This window comes from Aptenodytes forsteri, unplaced genomic scaffold (assembly GCF_000699145.1).
Source record: "Aptenodytes forsteri isolate BGI_AS27 unplaced genomic scaffold, ASM69914v1 Scaffold137, whole genome shotgun sequence".
NCBI classification, from domain to species: domain Eukaryota; kingdom Metazoa; phylum Chordata; class Aves; order Sphenisciformes; family Spheniscidae; genus Aptenodytes; species Aptenodytes forsteri.
In genome coordinates, this window is record NW_008796221.1 from 5,358,747 (window position 1) to 5,378,412 (window position 19,666).

The following is a 19,666-nucleotide window of genomic DNA, read 5'->3' on the forward strand; positions in this document are numbered from 1 at the left end:
GTAATTGATTGTGTAGATAATGGAAATACTTCTTTTTTGCCCTGATGCATATTCAAACTACAGATGATGATGATGATGATGATGATTATTATTATTATTAATCATCATCAGAATTGTTGAATGTGCTCTTTGAGTTGGTCCTTACCTGCCAAGCTTCTATGCTTCAGAAAACACATTTACTTCCCTATTAACCTCAGCAAATAGAAGACTGTGATGGACAAAAAATAATCTTACAAAAATTATCTAATTACATAAATAGTGCAGGTGATTCACTGACCTCCATGTAGTTCTGTGGAGGAAACAGCAGTCTCTCCAGGCTGTCCCCTAGAGCAGCTTCTGGAGGGCTCTGCAGAGCATTTGTGCGGGACAGCAATTCCTTCTCCTTCCCACCAGAAACATCCCAACTGCACTTGGCTCAGCCGCGTGAACAACAACGTAACAGTCTGAAGACACTTATTATTCATATTTTTATCGTGCTTTAATTCAGTTCTGGTGGCAGCTGTTACATTGACGGTACTGCTTTTATGTCGTCTATTTATCCTCTGCTTAGATTCAGACCACTCGATAGAAATTCACACACCTAAACGTGTTTTGTTAAATAGGCCATAGCTTTGGCTGAGAGGAACCATTGCAGATCATTTTCTCTTAATTTCCAGTTTTGTTTAGTCAGTTTTACAATTAGCAGAAGCTATCAGATGACTGACAAATGCTGTAATAGCCATTTCATGAGGGCTTGCCCTCAGCAGAACGGGACAGAGATGAGCAATTTCCTTCAGAATTCCTATGAAAATTCACTCACGTGTCTCTAGAGAAATACCAAAGTGAAAAATAAGCCCCTTCTGAATTCAGCATGGAAGAGTATTTGATCTTTTAAATCCCTTACTGTCTTGTTAGCTGAACATAACAACACTCATGGAAGAAACTGTGGTGCCAAATGTTTTGGGCACGTTGAGCCACCTCCTTCACTTTAGTCACCTGCATGGATGATTTCCTTCCGTCACCAAAATTTCTCCTGCTCCAATGCCTTCCAGGAAGCACCAGGTTTGCTCTGTGGGCATGGCACGTCCATACGGTCATGTTGATAGTGGTACCAACAGTGAAGAAGAGGCTGGCCAGTTCTGGTGGCCTGGTGGCCACAGGACAGATAGACTGTCTTGCATTAGGCAAATGTGGAGCACTTTTGGACTGGCATGAGGTTCTAAAGGACTTCATTGCCAGGAAACTGGCTAATAAAATTATGTTAGAACCCTGCCTGAACTGGGCTTAAATAATGCATAAAACCAGTTTTTACAATAGGTAATTTAAAGCACTAATGTCCATAAGAAATGATTATGAAATGAAGCTTGATTGTTGCTATATGCAGATCCAGTCCCCTCTAAGCAATGAGAACAGAGCACTGAGTGTATCTGAACCCCCAGGCTGTTTTGTCCTAATTTCTTTCCTATGCATTTGGGAAAAGCTTGAGAATTTGATATAATTGAATGCCAAAATTGGTGTCATTCACCATTCTGCATTTCTTCTGCGTGCTTCATTTCCCATTTTCCCCCTGATAAAACAATATTAAGGTTTTTGACTCGCCACCCAAATTGCCATTTGCTATTGCCTGACATGAAACCTACTAGTTTCATCTTCCTGGCAGAGAAGTCCTTTGTGTAGATGCATAGGTTATAAATTACATCTAATGTGAAAGAATAAGACAGGTGAGTAACACCATCTAGCACGCTTCACATAGCATGTGGAAATGTTAGGTGGTGTTTATTGATTTTGCTGAGTTATACAAGAGGGGCTGCCTAGATAATGCCTAGATTGAAACCAGGGTTTAAAGTCAATGCCGTATTTGAAAGACATTTTAATGGCCTTGAGGCAAAATGATTTGTGTTGTTTTGGCTAGTCCAAGGTTACAATGAAATACTGTCTTTATTACTTCCATACCAGGGCTTCTTTGCCACTGTTAGGAATTAAAATGTGAGCGTTACAGATTTACTATACAGAGAAAAGCAGAAAAGATAAAGTGAGCCTCAGGATTCAGAGCCAGGGCAGGTGGCTGCCTCGTGGTCGAATGCGGGCCATTATGGAATTGGTTGCTGCAAATAATAAATGCTGGATTACAGACTGACTTTCATCTTAATCCTGCTCATATCATTGTATGAGGATAACACTTTTGTGTGATTAAAATTGTCCATTTTTGAATTAACTCAAACAACAAAGCATCTGTAGTTCCCGGGGGGTGGGGTGGGGGGGACAGAACAGAGAAGCCCCCAGCTCAGCAAAACACTCCTGGGTCTCTCTCCAGTGGGGGAAGGAGGAGGTTTCCATGAAAGCAAAAGCAGATAAAAATAGAAAAGTCCACCAGGAATTGCAAAAAAAAGCTTTTGCCAAACCAATTATTATCTACCCACATATAAAGTTAAAGGCAGGCAATCAGTTTTATAGGGTTTCAGAAAAGAGAGACACCTCAGCTCGGGACTTGGCTCGGGAAAAACTATTTCCCAGACTTTCTTGGGACAGGGAATTTTACTAAATTTTACTAAAGCAGGCAAGGAGACTACTTTCAAATCTTTATATTCGAGATATCACCTTTTACACAGCAGTTCTTGGGACCAGTGTTTGTTTTCTGTACTGCCTCTCTAGAATGGACTGGCTGCAGTGATCTAAATAAAACATCATTTGCCTTCCTGCAGTATTTTAATACCCTTATCAGCACCTTATGGTGCGCATTTTCTTGATTATTGACCTTCGCAGCTGACCCAGGCTGCTAAAGAGAGAAAACAAAATGTCTCTTCCTACTTATCAATACATAATACTGTACTACTGAACTACTTTAAGTTTAAGATGCTATAATTTAAATTTTACCTAGCTTCATTGAAAGGTCACCCTCTCACTTAGAGGATCTCCACGTAATCTGACATTAAGCATTTAATGACAACAACATTGAAGCGTACAATATCAGTATACAAGCAGAAAATGCTTACTGAGCACAGGGCTTACTAGGTCAGACATTCAAGAACCACTGTAAGAGTATTTCTGGGGAGTTAATGATATTATTGTTTCAGTAGCTGTAATTACTGGGTGTCCATTACATCCAGGCCTTAACAAGTTCAATCCCTTTGCCTTCAGCAAGGTACTCTATACAATGTTAGTGCATTTAAGAATGTCATTAAATTTAGAAGCATCATTTTATTAGTTATTTGGCAACAGACACATCACCCAAGCACATACCTGCTGGCTGTATCTCAGAAAGATATGCTATAAATAGCTGAGCATCTTTACGTCAGAATAAATTGGAAACTGGCATAAAGGAAATACAGCTTTCTGCCTGGCTTATTTTTCTCTCCTTAATGTTCTCAGCACAAAAGGCAATATGAATTGTGATCTGATCTTGTTCATTAGAAGAGAACAAATCTGTGTGAGTGCAGGAAGCACATCATATCTCTGAATATAAATAGACTAAGAGGAAGTTGAGCCAGATAAGTATTTCCTCAGACTTTACTTCTCATCTAAAGGGAATTAGCTGCATTAATTCATAAAAAGTGCGTTCATTGTTATTGGGAATCCTAGAAGGCAGTGGGTGGGAAGGGACTGCGGGAGGTCACCTGCTCCACTGCTCCCCCCGTGCTCCATCCAGGACCATCCTCTGGGCGAGGGCAGCTCGCTCAGGGCCCTGTGCACTCGGGGTTTGACCTCCAATTAATTTTTAGGACTTCAATTCTGAAGTCCTTCTGATTAATTTTTATTAAATGTATTTGCTAATTATTCTTCTCATCTTTTACAGTTTTATGATGGAGGCTTTTATCATGCTTGTCAACTCTTTATTTTTATTTAGATGTATTTTCACAGCATTTCCAAAATGGAACAACAGCCTAAAGCTGCCAGTGGAACAAAAGTTAGCTGCTCTCTGAAACCTGCTGAAAATAAATAGTTGAGACTTTGCATTTCAAAATTCATAATTCTCACTAAAGCTAGAGTAGAACTGAGTTTTACCAAAGGCAAATACCATTGATATTTTTGTTTTCCCTTGTCAGGTATTTATCTCAGATTGTTTATCAGAACACATACAGGGGTGCAGATAGTCAAAATCCTCTTCTCACAAGGGAGAAAAATGTAGCCAGCAATAAAAATACTTAATTCTTTCCATGAAAAGGTAGACTAAAATTACAAAATGCAATATAGTTCTTACAGTTTTTAATTTGAAGATTTTTTTACACTTAAAATATTTACTTGTACTTTGAACTTGTTCTATAAACAAAGACAAACTTTTTAAAAAATAGTCTAAAGATCTAAAATGTGTCATAATTAAAAATCACACTTGTAACTAAATTCAAAGTTGTGGCTTCAAGGACAAATTAAAATGCTCTTGCGACCTTCTCTTGAGGAAGTTTTCAGAGGTAGAATGGGATGAACAGTGAGTTGCACATTTTTGTACAAGTGCTTCTGGTATATCCAGCACAAACTATTCCATCTTTTAACATGGTTAAAATCATCTGCTTCTTGATTAGAAGCCAATATAAACATACACCTAAAAAAATTAGGATCCACGGAGCGTTCATTATACCAGACTGCATGGTTCATTAATTTGGAAAAAACTATTAGTAAGCCAGCCAAGTTTGACCACTAGTAATTTATACTATCCAGTTTGGCTTAATTCAAGTGATACCAGCAAATCATAATCCTTAGCAAAGACTAATCATTATTCATCACATTAGCAAAATGAATCAAAGCAATCTTCTAGCATTAGAGAAACGCTATTCTTTTCAGCTCCCTTTTGTTTTTCAGGCTGCAGTCAGGACACAATTCGAACCCTTCTACAATTTTTTGTGCGAGTTTTTCTTGCACAGTTCCACATTAGACTTATTCTCCTTAAAGCCAGCATTAGATATCTCATCTTCTTATCCACAGAAGCACTTGCAGGAACTATCAAGAGGCTGTCAAGAGGCGGAGGACGTCACAGTCTATAAGGAGCAAAATATTGCTTCCCTTGCAGATGGCACCCAGTTTTATCTCAGCAAAACACCAGCTTCTAATCAGTGTTGTTAAGAAATCTTAGAGACCAACAGCCGTATGACTCGGGTTTCTGTAAATCTGACACAGTTGGAGGCAAAGCTGTAGTGAGAATTAATTTTGCCTGCCATTGTAAGCCTGGATACAAATAACTGAATACCTGTATACAAATACCTGATATGAAGTGCCTTCATAACATCTCTCCTGAAACACTATGCTCTTAGTACTTCTACCTAACATTTTAAAAAATAAGGTGCATAAAATATTCACTAGTACTTTAGATGGTATTGAAGGAAACCAAAATCAGCTTAATGAGACTTACAAAAAATGGCAAAAAAGTCATGACCATCTCAGCTGGACATGTTGCAGGTGGTCAGTGCTGGTCAGGTCCTGGCTACGGGTTATCAATCCTCCGAAACAAGCAGCAAAGCAATTGACAAGCATACTTTTGTTTCCTTTTTCTATTCTTCCCTGTTTAGTTTAGGTAGAGTTAGCAAAGCAGCGGTCAGGAGCTGTTTAGCGTTCCCACACATTGCCAGTCAAAACCCTCCCTTATTATCATCGGTGTCTGGATTCAACTTTGAGCAAATTTTATTTTATTGAAATTTGCCTTGGGGCAAAATCCAAGCACGTAAAGCACAAACCAAATAAATTAGTGTTTCAGAATATTCAGTATATGAAAATAGCTGGCTTTTATAACAGAAGCTGCTCATCGTTTTTGAAAACAGACAAAATTGATGTCTGAGCTTCAAATGTATAATTTAAAATTAAATCCATGAAGGTTGTCTCTACTTCAGCTTTTTTCCAAAAGTTTTAGAAGTCTGTGAACTTCAGCTAGAAGCCTATCAAAAGGAGTAAAATAACTCCAAAGGGGAAAAATACGTTGTTCCTGAAACCCAAAGACAAGCTTGACTATACATAAGCAGAGAAAAAATTAGATTATTCTGGGTTGGGGGGTGGTTTGGTTCCCTGCCCCCCACCCCCCACCCCCTCCAGTCAAATAGATAATTACACATGCAAGCCCTTAATATTGAAAGTATAATCCTAACTCTTAGTTAGATTTTGCTAGCAATAACCTCACCAAGGCATCAGGTTTGCTGTGACATACTTGGCTTAGGAAAGAAACGGCATTTTTCTCTAATGCAGTAAGTTACTGATGTAGACTTCTTTATGGTAATCATTGTGCATGTTTTATTACCCGTTTTCATGGCTAATTCAAAACCTGGGCATTCTTGATTTAAAACAAGCCTATTCTAATCTCATTCAAAAGGTTTTATGTCATCTTGTACAACTTTTTCTTTGGAGGACGGGAGGGTATGAAGATTTACAGCATGACATCCTGCCCCTGCTGCTCTGCTCGGAGCTGACAAACTGTTTATTACCATCTCTGGAAGCAGTGTGAAGGACACCTCCCTTCCCCCACTGAATTTGCCCTCAGTTCCTGCTATGTTACTACTTGAATTTTGATCATCTATTTGTTTGCAAAGTCAGAGTATAGCTTTGCTGGTCAAGGTAGAGGCAAACATCCAAACTGCAGATTTCTATTTTAAATAATCCTAGTTTAAGATTAGTGAAATAATAGTAATATAGAGTAATAGTAATAGTATTAAGTAATAGTAATATTGAAAATTATATTGAAAGCCAGTGGCTTTCAATACCGCCTCAGCAAACCCGGTCCTGGAGTGCAGTTGTATGTTCACCTTCCTCCCTTTTCTTGGGAAGAAACTCTGAATGTAAGCTAGGATGAATATTGGTTTTGTAAAAGACACAAGCACCAGATCCATGTGCTTCTTGTATATTTAAAAAATACAGTTCAAATGGCAAAGATTAATGCCTGAACCTTGTTGATGATTTTTTCAAATGGATGAATTTAATTCTTTTTTTTTTTCATTGTCAGTTCGAGTTTTACAGGATTAGATACTTAAATGATAAATAATCTTGCTATCTTATGATTCTGAGTCAAGAACATAAAACCACATTTGTCATCACAGCCAGTAACTGCTACATACATTGACCTTGAGGACTTTCCCAAACTAGTTTCAGTCTTAATATAACCTGTCCTGCTTATTAAAATAATAATAAAACCAAGCACTTGTCTCTTCTCTTTTCATTCTCTCTCCATCACTCTCTTTCCAATAACACGAGTGAAATACCACGTCTACTTTGCAAAGCCCTTTTTTGGTGGCTCCATTTCTTTTCAGCAATAACTTTGATCTTCACTGCATAGTTTGAGGGTGTTCAGGTTTAACAGGCAACATTTTTCATATTGATTGTACTGACAGGGACCACTCATTTGCTATTGTCTTTACAGTATGGGCAGCAAATATTGCCTTCTCCAAAGTTTTAGCAGCATATTTGGACTTGGCTTTGTTTAAGAGCGCTGAACCAGAAGTTGATTGTAACACTAACTGAAATGGCACGTGTTATAAAGTCTATATTGCTGGTTATTTTTACTGTTTATGTTCCTTTAATTTCTGTCTAACAGAAAACTCAGTATGTTGCTGTTTTGCCTCACAGCCTGTGGCCAGCCAAAGTGGTTAAACTGGCTTAAGTTCACTGATTTTTGAACTGAATTCCCCTGAAATAAAATGAACGAGTGTGATTAAGGGTTGGAAGTCCTGAATGCCAGAGAAATAGGAACCGACAGCAGATGTCACTCAGTAAAGTAGACCATCTCAGCAGATGGACAAATATGAAACGTAAAGGCTTTTCCTGACATCATTTGGTTTTAATATGATAGAAATAAAACGCCTTGTCAGTAAAATATAATCAGACAGTTGCTTTGTAGTCATTTTGTAATGACTTACTTAATGGTTCGTAATTCAAAGGCCTGCTGCCTTTGCAATATTAATTATTCTGTGCCTCGTTACAAGGCAAGAATACATGTCAGACCAGCTGAACGTACCACACGCAGCTGGAGTGGCTCGGAAGTATCTGTTCCTCTATTTACAATTTAACATTAGTAAAGAAAGCAACTTTTTGGGTCATTTCCAGGATGACGGTTGATGTATCAGGCAAAATTATAGCGACGGGATTTCATCCCATGTTTTGGGGTGGTTTTCCCCCGGCAGAAGTATGTGATGTGTATCTCAGAGTAGAAAAGCAGTTCTGTAGAGCTGAGAGCTGCAAACGTGAACTGCCTGGGGGGAGCTGGGGCTGCGAGCAGTGTACTTAATGGCATATGTTCCCATTAAAATATGTAAGCTGTTCTCTTGTACAAATGGTTGACACCTTTTTAATCAGGCCACATATTTCATTACAAAAATAAGTACCCCGAGTTGGAAGATGATAGTATTTTATGGTCAGCAGTTTCCACATCTATGTATATATATTTCCACATATATATACATTTATATATATTTTAAAAAAATGTATATACATAATTTTCAATGTGACTGGTGACTGAATATATCTGAAGCACGCATAAACCTAACACACTACTCATAGCACACATAATACATACTCCTACTGTGAGCAAAGCTGTGGCACTCACTCGGTAGTATCCTGATGCCATCAGTGGTGCTGTTTAATTGGGAGCTGCTTCTCTTAAATATGGAAGGTAGCTGATGTCTGCTGCTTTGAATCTCACATTTAATTCTGCTTATGAAGTAGATAGAAATTTTGATCTTTGGAGCACAGGTTAGGATTTGTCTGTTTCACTGGCTGTTGAATTTTCTGAGGTGGATGAATTATCTGGTGTCCTGAGGAAAATAGTATTTTTAGTGTATTTAATTACCACTCAGGTTGTTTATCATGTTTTCTAGGTTGAATTTTTCAATCCCAGTTTTTGTTATTTTGACTGTCCCCTTTATTAATTGTTAAGCTCATCTTTTGTGACAACACCCAGAAGGCACCCTTTTATAAATCAAAAGTAAATATATTACCCTACCTTGCAGGGGTGCCATAAGGCTTAATTAGTTCATTTTTGTAAAGTGTTCTGAGATTCCCAGATCAGCATCAAATGTTTATTATTAAGTATAGGCTCTAGTGAGTATATTGGATGATTTCTTAATTTAATTCTCTTCAGGCATCCTTAAAATAACTAATTTTGTAATATCTTTATTCTTTTAAATTCCTAAAGCACTTTTGCTCTTGGCTCAAGTAATTCTGTATACATTTTCCTATCACTTACTGTATTTTTAGTTCTGGAAATATTTTTTTCTATATAGTAATATGAAAAACAGTCTTTGACTGTTTTCCCTATGAATTCTGCTATGTGGATTATTCTCTAATAAGAAGGTTTTGTTTAAACATTATATGGTATTTTTTTTTCCTGCAGTGGGGGGTGTTAAGTAATTTACTTGGCTTCCCTTGGGAAATTTGCAGAGATTACACGGCACTGCTGTGATTTATCATTTCTACTTTATTTCTGACTCATAAAGCATGCTTTATTTTGTGTTTACCTTCAGCAACAGATCACAGGAAATTTCATCATCAATCAAAGCGCTTTAAAATCGGGAGAAGGGAGGATGTGACAAAGGCACAGTCAGCAACTGTGGTTATTGGAGGATCATTTATTGCTTCATTGTGTCGTAACACTTCTCATTTTATTGCTTTCCCCAGGATCGGGTTCATGTCGCTTCAGTTACTCAGATCCCAGCATCACTGTCTCCTACAGTAAGAACAGTTCTGCAGATTGGACTCAGCTGGAGAAAATTAGGTTTGTTACAGCTTTTTAATCATTTTCATGCTTTCCGGCTGAGCAGGTGGTGTCTAAACCTGGCTCTTTTAAAACTTGTTTTAATTGTTAACTTTTCAGTTCTCACTTGTTCATACACGTTAAAAGATGAGGGATGAAATTATGGCCACTAAAGCTAATTGCAGAACTGCCACTGGTTTTGGTAAATCAGTTTTATCCATCGATTATGTGGGAGTTAAGGAAGAGAATGACTTTAGAGTTAAAATGCAAGTCCAAAAACCAGCAGGTTCAGGTGCCTGAAAAACCAAAACTTTGATGACTTTTGCATTTTAGCACCGCTTTTAATGTCAGCAAGAGCCATAATTTATAGTGTTACAAGTTCCTACTTCGGTAGGATAAAATGTTCAAAAATATAGTTTATAGTTTGATATGAACTCTAGGCTCCTAACACTCTTATAACAACATTATGGTGAATTATGCCTTGTTTTTCAAACAAACTGGTTTACATGAAAGCACAAAGGATTATGAATGGGGATTTTAAAATCTTTTATTGTAATATGCACACCTTTAAAGGCAGAATCTGTATCGGAGATGGATTTTTCTAAGCGAGCAGAACCAATGTTTTATTAAATAATATTGGGAAAGGTATTTTGTGCGTTGGCATATATACATAGTTACAGAAGTACAACTGGGGAAGAAAAAATGCTGTTTATATGTAGTGCCCTCGTAGTGTCTCAGTCTGCCTCCGTGCATTACCTTAGTGTCTGTGCCATGCAGGCGATTTGCTTGAGCCTATTTTCAGTCCATTGAGACAATTTGCAGAGCAAGAGGCTACTTAATTTCTGATGAGTAAGCAAAACTCTAGCTGCAAAGCTGTGGATTTCAGTATCTCATCCTCGCGCTCCTTGTAGGAGTGGGATTATGATTTCGTTGTCAAAGGCACAAATTATGAACAATTTTAGTAAAACAAATGGTGCTAATTCTTATCTCAGAAAAATATAAAGCAAGAGTAACTTCACTGCAGCCACTGGGGTTACCTCATAGTAACCACACAATACCTTTTTTTTTCCTCACATTGATGCACAATTATATGCCTAGTTCAGTTACCCTCATAGCCCTGCAAGCCAGAAACTCAAGAGTTGTGATGGTGCAAACACAAGCCCTTGAAACCCAAATTTTCTGAAGTTAATGCATATAGAGTTTGTCTGTGCTGCTTTACCTTTGACTGCTGGAGCCAGCAGTAGAAAATAGGTCAATAGAGCAATGTGGTGCGAAGTGGAGAGGATGAATTATGAAAGGATGCTCGTTTCTCCTGTGGTCTGTATGAATTACAGTGTTTATTTGAATGTGCTTCAGCAGCTTTCACTGTGCTACATGCAGCTCCAGGGAACAGTGGGAGAATGGGGAGAGGTGGGACAGGAGAGCAGCTGTGAAGGGAGGGTGTTTTGTCGGTGGTGTGTTGGTGAGATTTCAGGTTTGGAGTCCTGGGGAGGGAGGGGAAGGATCTCTCGCGGGGAAGGCAAGTGCTGTGTGTGGGCTCAGGGAGAAGCGAGGACAACATCTCAGAGCAGCATTGCAGTGGCGGGTGAAAGACATAACGTTTAGCAAGTGCAGGGTGATTTGTGGGGGCAGGTTCTGGGTGTGAATATGGGCCAAATACAATTGCTTTTTGACATTTCACTACACTAATATTTTGCTTTACAAAGAGAAGTTCCTCTATTTTCTCCTATAGAAGCAAGCTATTGGTGCCTTTTTTCCCTAAAAGCTCTGGACTGTCTCTGACAAACTATTAACCCACCAAAGCATCACTACCAAGACAGAGGCAAGGTTGAGTAGCTGACATCTTGCAAACCTCAATTTTGTACCTCCTTGCAGCCTGAGGTTTGAATGTAGGTAATTCCCTTGCTGGATAATTAATAAAACAAAAATAATAATTCTCAGCATCCCTTCCTTGCACACAGACCTCAGTCCTTTCATTGCTAGTAGCAATGTAAAGATATTCACCCAGAGCTCGGGATGAACCTCAGTCCTTTCACAGCTCTGAGGACAGCTCTGGGAAGCAGAGCTCAAGGCCGTGATCATTGCCTAATACTAATACTCCAGGTCTGCCTCTCCTCCCCACATTTTCCATTTTCAGCAGCAAGAGAGAGGACAAATGGGTTGTTTTTTCTGTATTGTTCTTGAAGCAGAACATGGAAAGAAAGGCAACCTGGCCCTTCCCATCCACAGAATAATCCTGACAGCAGGGGTGTGGGATTGGAAGGACACGTTTGTCAGAGAAAATTCCCAGCTTTTCCCTCCAGTCATTCTGCTCCATCCAGATCTATGAGGGACTGAGGCACCAGAAAGTCAGGAGTTTCTTTTGGTGAAAGCTCATGCAAAAATCACATTTTGGGAGACCTGTTTTTGTAAAATGCTTTCTTAACATTTCTTTTTGGCCATACCTGCAAAATACTGACAATGCCCAGTCACCTAGGAGCTGTGACCAGCATCAAGTATGAACATTGCCCTGCTCTTTCTTCTGCTCTCTAAACATCTGCATTGATCTGCTATTTATTGCCTCAGCTTGCACTTTCTTTGAAGCAAGGCTGGCTGTATGTGCACTGCCTGGCACAGTGGGACTCTGCCTCAGGGCAGGTATTTTCTGATCTCCATAGAAGATTTATCAGCATACAAGGGATGTCAGCACAACTGTGTCACACCTAGTAAATGTGTTAAATGAGGGAAAAGTGTTCCTGGTTATGGCTTAAACTTGGTCTAATTCCATATCATTGTTTTTCAGTGCCCCTTCCAATGTCAGCACAATCATCCACATCTTGTACCTTCCCGAAGATGCTAAAGGGGAGAACATCCATTTTCAGTGGAAACAGGATTATGTTCACGCTGGTGATGTGTATGAAGCCTGTTGGGCTTTGGACAACATCCTGATCATAAATGCTGCTCACAGAAAAGTTGTGTTAGAAGATAATCTTGATCCTGTGGATACTGGCAACTGGCTTTTCTTTCCTGGGGCCACGGTTAAGGTTAGTCTGATTTTCTATGGCTTAATGTTATTATTACTCTTGTATGTAGAAGACGATAGTAACATCTAACCAAACTGAACACACAAGGGTGCATAGGCCACTCCATCTGCTTCTAGAATTGGGCTCTTTTTTACTTTGTTTTTACCTTTTCTCTGTCCCATCAGGGCTTTCTAGAACAATGCAACTTCTCTGCCATGACCAAAACCAAATGACAGTTTATACTGTCATGTCAAAGATCATGTAACAGAAAATGGGAAACAGCTTCCTTTTAGCAAAACAGTGCAATATTTTTGAAACAAATTCAAGTCTCTCCATTGGATATTTTGAAATCCACCTGTTTGTTTATCTTGGTGTTGTTCAGCTACCACTACTTGCTTCATCACAAACCATCACAAAAAATTACGGTTTCCCACTTTTTCTGACTGTGAATATCACATCTCCATTGCAGCATGCATTCAGGTAATGGCTGCTCCTTAAAAGTCTCTTTTTCATTAAGATCCTGTTTTGATATATGAGATCCAGCAAGATCATACAACCTTGGGAGAAACTCTAAGAAGCCCTATGAGATCTCTGTGCACAAAGTTCCTTCAAATGAGGAGTTCAACATCTGGAAATCAGTTGGATTCTTGCTTTCTATGTTTCCAAGCAGCCAGAAGTTGAACAGCAGATAACTTTCTGTTTCCATCCTATTTTTCATTCACAAAAAAGGCAGTTTTGATGTTGGGGTTCATTTATGATGCTGGTAATGGTTTTGGCAATTGCACAGGAAACAGATGTCGAACACTGAGGGCAGTAAGAGGTTGGTTATGACCTCATCCTTTTCCCACAGAACCTGATATGAATGGCCTCAGATTAATCTTTTTAGAAATAAATACTCCCACTAATCTACTCATAGTACCTGCATATTGACTTTTTTTTACTTCAGTAAGACCATTTAAACTGCAATGACAAAGTTTTTATATGAGATTTTAGAATCAAATAGTGTCCTGCATATTTAATGAAGTAGTTTTCTGCAATCAGTTCACATTTGTTGTGTTGTCAGTCTTATCACTGGATTTTAAAAGTCAACCCACACATGTGAAAGTGTGAAAGCAAAGCAAGGATTAATGTGCCATAGGCGCAGTTACTTATTCTCAGCTGGCCAAGCCTAAACACTGCTTGCTCCTTCTGAAACATGCACAAATGGCATCTAAACCTTAGCAAGTAAACCTCTTTTTTTCTTTTTTCTTTTTTCTTCTTTTTTGTTTTTTTTAGTTAAACTCGGCCAGTTTGTGTCAATACACAACTATGGTTACATCTAAGATGAGAGACCTAAACACAGACATTGCTTAGTGCTTCTAGACAGAAATCCCATTCAAGCTCAAACCTTATATGAAATGTGCGTGAGGATTCACCAACCTGCCATTCCTCCAAGGTCATCTTCTGTTTTAGGGACAAGTGAAATATGCATCTGTCTGTTCCCAGCTGACATTTGGCTATGTGTAGCCACTTAACACCAGGTTAAGGCAATGTGTAATGCTGTGGTGTAGCCACACTGGATTAAGGCTATGTGTGACGCAGGGCTTTTATTCTTCATGAGACCCTGTAGTTATTTCAAACATTTTTAGTGTATCTAGATTGTCACCAGAGCACTCCCATACTCATATTTCATTTTTAAGGTTTTTGCTCCAGTTTTCCTCAAATTTTCAGGAACAATCTTGCCAAATATGATTTGAACAGATTTTGCAATGTGAATTTCATGTTATGTCAAAAGTAAAACTATAAATTGGGTCAAGATTTACATCAGATTCAGCACAGACCCTGTTGTAGCATTATAACACCAAGAACAATTTTTTTGACAAAGTTTTTGTGCTTTTCAGCATTGGAACATTATATAAAACTTTACAAAAACTTCTAATATTTTCTTTAAAACTTTTAGCATAGCTCTAATCTCAGTTCATCACAAACACACTATTTTGTATAAATAGAAAGGTGAGAATCTTTGTACATTGTGCTAATGACATTACATCACATTTTAAATGTAACCACACCAGTCACCTCTGTTTCAAGCAGCATTTCACAGCAGTCAGATAACTTGGCCAGTATAATGGCAGAATGACGGCCACAGTGGGTGGCACATCTTCACGGGATTCCCAATATTGTTAATGCTCTCAGGCCGCAAGAGTTCATAGAAACTGGGGGAAGCTTTTAGGAGATTTCTCTATCATAGCCAAAGGCATTGGCCTGCCAAATAATGTTGGAGAAATCCTGACAGTGCTACAGGGATAGCTTGCATCAAAGCTAATTCTAGTTCTCTTTTTCCTACAAGTCCTTTTGCTTCCCAGACATCTAAAACTTGCTAAATAGTCCTGATGTTTGTTCAGAAAGTCTGTATAGCAATTTTAAATTTTTACTTACATTTTTACTAAGGGATCAGCAAATTTCATTGCTATGCTGTGCTACCTTTTATAACTCTCACCCATGTGCTTTTTAAAGAAGTTCCCATACTCACAGTCTATCACTATGACAAACTCCATTTCAAGCTCATGAGACCTTTTCTCTGTCATCCAAGCCTGTTTGTGCCATACAAGTTTCAATTCATATCTTCCTGTCCTTTGTCAATTAGTATTTTAGATAAACTGGCCTTAAAAATCTTTCTTGAAGTTTGCATTAACTTCTTCACTGGCTTCCTTCAGTGCTTTTCCTTATGAGTTTCCTTGACAATGACAACGAAAAGCCACATTTCTGGATGTTATTTGTTGTCTAACTCAGTTTTGATTAGTATATACAAAACTGCGGGTCAATTCTTTTCCTAAATTGTGCCATAAAGATAAGCCATTTCATTGGACTGAGGGAATGAAATATTAAGGAAAAATGATCTTTCTAAATTTCTTCCATTTACTGGGGTTATTTTCTGTATTCATCCTTTCGTGCTCACCACCTTTCGCCACCCAGAATGATTGATATTGCATATTTCTCAGGTAGAAGGGCAGTGCCAGTCTGAGATAGCTCATCCAGCTGGCAGTCAGAACTGAAAGAGAAAAAGATACATACTTATTTCTGGTAGAAAAGGGAGTAGTTTCTCTAAGTGTTTACTTCTGGACTGCCCCAGCAGGCATTGTTCAGAGGGTGGAACCTTCTCCTTGGAGGCTCTGTGGCACATCTAGGGTAGTGAATGAAACAAACAAGGGTATGAACATGAGCCCATGATCTTGCACACCTTAGTTGTTACAACATCCCCTTGCTTGGCTTTGGCTTGTGCCTTCTCTCAGGCATTATCTTCAAGGGATGTACCCTCATGAATGGGCCAGGGACCGTTTCCAGTAGGCCGCAGGGATGACACGATTATTCTGGGAGGAGGCAGTTTGCCCAGGTGGATGCAAACTGCTGTGTCATTTGCTGTCAAGGCCAGAGAATGGTCCCTGGCCTAATCTGGTTACCATTATGGTCCTAGCATGTTACAACTGCTCCCCCCACCCATGCAGGTGGATGCAACTCTGCTGTGTCATTTGCTGTCAAGGCCAGAGAATGGTCCCTGGCCTAATCTGGTTACCATTATGGTCCTAGCATGTTACAACTGCTCCCCCCACCCATGCCTTCAGCCATTCCAAACCTTTTAAGGGAATTGTCATTAAATACCATTTTGTTGCCTTAGTGGGTTACTCTGTCAGTAAAGATAGGCATTAAGATATGGTTTGTTGATAGTTTAGAATAAACGTTGCTGTTGCTTACGTAGTTAGGTGTGGTTCAGCAAGTTCTTTCCCAATAATTGCTCAGGAGGTGGCTTTTAGAATTGCTTGTTATACCTGGTACATGCTCTTGTTGGATGCTTATCAAGTTGCAAAGAAAGTATGGGTTTTTTTCTGTAGAAGGTTTACTTTGGTAGTACTCGAGGTCTACTAAAATAAATAGCAAACATTACAAATCCAGGAGTTTTGCTGGTAAAACTGCTCAGATTAATAGTTGCTTAGATTAATAAGGTAAAAAGACAGCTGAAACAAAGAAAAGTACTACCATGAAGACTGTTGTCTGAGTCCTGGATTAGGTTCTGTGATGGATTCAGTCACTGCAGTGGACAGTGCAAGCATTAATGGTAATTATGCAGCAATGCGTTCACTCCAGTTTGGTGGATTTGGACAGTGTGTTCTCAATAAGCACCTGTGGGAACTTGCCTGTGCCCAGCTTGGGAAGCAGTTTCTCCTCCTCTCCCAGTCTGCTTGAGCTTGGACTAGGAATTTCATTACGTTTCTTGCTGCGCTCAGGAGCGGTTGTTACTCATTTGAAAGCACATGGCTCGTTGCAGACGCAGCTGGAACTGGCTACTGAGATAGGAAGCAAGCTGAGAGATAAGCCACTGAATTTGTGTGTTTCGGTTCCAAAGAAGACAGCAAAAGACAAGAAAGACACTGTTAGCAAGGCCAAGCAACCCTTAGGAGATTAATTGGATCCACTGGAATGTATTTATCTGCGTTGGACTGTGTGGAAGGGTGTTGAACAGGGTAAATTCCTGACTGCAGTTCAGTATTTCCAGTGACAGCTCTGAGTGTGAGCACGGCCTTGCAACCGAGCATGGTTAGGATGTTGCACTGGTGGTTGAGATTGCTGAAATGCATGAAGCAGTGCTATGCTCCAAGAGCTGTTAAAGGTCTGTGAACCTCGAGACTTCCTAGCTAATTGGGGGAAAAGATGAAATCTTCTTCCTTCAGTCACACTTCTTGGATCTCTACTCCTGTAGAACAGAAAAGCGATCTCATCTTTCAGCAGACACTTCATACATCTTGTATATTTGTCCAGAAATTGTTGTGTTTTGAGGTACAACATTTGCCAAGTTTTTTAGTTTTCTCTGACTGCCCTGGTCCAAGATTGGATGTGCAAGCTCAAAAACTGAGGTTGAGAAAGGAGACAACCTCAGCAGTCTTATGGTTCATGTCTCAGCAGTGCTTTGATTACATAAAAATAGCATTGAGACCAAACCATCTGTCTCTGGAATTTTTCCACATCTGGGAAAAAGCAGTATAGATCATTACAGGCACTACAGCGGCGATGTATTTGATCATGATGTGTTAAACCAGTGACACTTCTCACTTTTGAGAAGAGTCCAGTTACGGAATTGCTGTCCCACAGTAGTTGCAGCCGCTCTTCACTTCGTGGCTGAAGGTTGCAGTCCATCTGGTCAGCTTAGTTTGTTTGGTCTGCAGGACTTGAGGACTACACCTGAGGTTGTCTGTGCTGCTGAGCTGTGAGCATGCAGCCTGGCATAGCATGGGATGGGGAAAGGGGGGAAGATCTGTGCCAGCCTCACTGAGCAAGTTGGGTTTAGGACCAGGGAATGGTACCTGATGCATATTATTCACTACCGTGGGCATGACCAATAAATCCTGAAAACGTCCCAATCCCAATATCCTGATACAGTAAGCCCCTTAAGTAACAGGTCATCACCACTCAGCTCATTTTAATTTCCCAGAAATGCATGCCAGCTTAGCAGAAGAGAAAGCTGCGTAAGAAGAGAGTGGGAGAACTGAACACTCACACTCAGGAAAATATGCTGAAAATGTGTCTGTAAAACTCTGTGACCTTTCACCACACCCTGAGCAGAGCAGGGCTATCGACATCCTAGATCTGTGAGTCCTTCCTGAACCTGTGTTGTTGCGTGTCACTGAGCAGAGAAGACATGCACACAGACCTAGGAATTTGGCAAAAAGAAAGGCTGATTAAGCTATTCCACCCTCCCAGTTCCAGAGCAGATTTCCAAATCTCTGAATACTCTGTTAATTAATAGGAATGACATTGGATAGTCTTCTTTCAAAACAAACATCCTGATATTCCATATATATCTTTGTCGGGTTTAATTGTTTGTGCTGAAATGAACAAGATTTTTTTTCCATTTTTTTGTTTTAAATTCTTGTTTAAAAAAGGTTTAAGGTACCCATTGTCTGAATCAGATCAAATATATTTGTTTGCAGGAGGAAAGGTGATGCTCTATGTATGCCAGCATGAAAATGGCAGATTGAAATTGCTATGACCTCATATTGGACAAAATTACACAGCTATAGATGCTTCTGACAAGACTCTTGTTTTTTGAATAAGATATAGCAAGGCAGTATTTGGTCTGTGGGCCAAACCCAGCCTTCTAGCCAGCTGCTTTGCCTCGCAGGAGCCCTCATCCACCACATCTTCCTGGGAAGAGGCGAGCAGGCTTCCTGCTGCACCTCATCTGAGAGCCATTCCTGCTTCTCTGTGGGTGGAAGGAGGAGCGTGAGCAGGGAGGAGAGGTGAAGAAAGCCGAGCAGGGTGTGCAAAACCTGTCAACCAGCTCCCTTTAGTGATAATGTGGGCACTCTGAGCTGTGCCCATGAGGGGGCATCTGTATATCCATAGGGCTGGATCTAGCCCATGCATGGAATTGCTCTTGATTTTTTTTTTTGTTAAAAATCACACTTTTAATTAAAATAATAATACTCAGATACAATGCCTAGGGGGTCATTGGAACTGATAGGTGGTTGACTGTGGTGCTGTGAGTTGTTCGGGCAGCTGAGAATTGCTGTCGGGCAGCAATGCTGAACCTGCACCTTTCTCCATGCCAGTTCCCTGTGGCTCGGAAGTGTGGTGGAGGGTGGCAGAGAGCCAGAGTTAGCTCTGAGCTGGCGTCAAAGCACCAGGGGTCTTTCCTGCCTCCTAGAAGGAAAGAATTTGGTCTTTGCAGGTCACTGTTGGATGCACATTAATAAAAACAACATTAATTGACCCATTAAATGCCAAAGAGTAGAAACTACTTTGGTTGACTCTTTCTTAGAGACAACAAAAAAAGTTTTTACAAATATATTAATGACAAGAAGAGAGCCAAGGAGAATCTCCATCCTTTATTGGATGCAGGGGGGAACATTGCCACCGAGGATGAGGAAAAAGCTGAGGTACTCAATGCCTTCTTTGCCTCAGTCTTTAACAAGCAGAGCAGTTATCCTCAGGGTACTCAGCCCCCCGAGCTGGAAGACGGGGACGGCGAGCAGGATGAACCCCCCGTAATCCA

The 19,666-nt window shown here is 39.8% G+C and overlaps 1 protein-coding gene across 1 annotated transcript in view; it reads left to right on the top strand.

Moving 5' to 3' along the window:
• Positions 1 to 19,666, top strand: part of RELN (reelin) — a 309,109-nt gene that overhangs the window by 161,440 nt on the left and 128,003 nt on the right. Inside the window, exons 10-11 of the mRNA XM_009289098.2 lie at positions 9,562 to 9,658; positions 12,420 to 12,660. Of these exons, the coding sequence (XP_009287373.1) occupies positions 9,562 to 9,658; positions 12,420 to 12,660 (338 nt within the window). The remainder of the gene's footprint in view (positions 1 to 9,561; positions 9,659 to 12,419; positions 12,661 to 19,666) is intronic.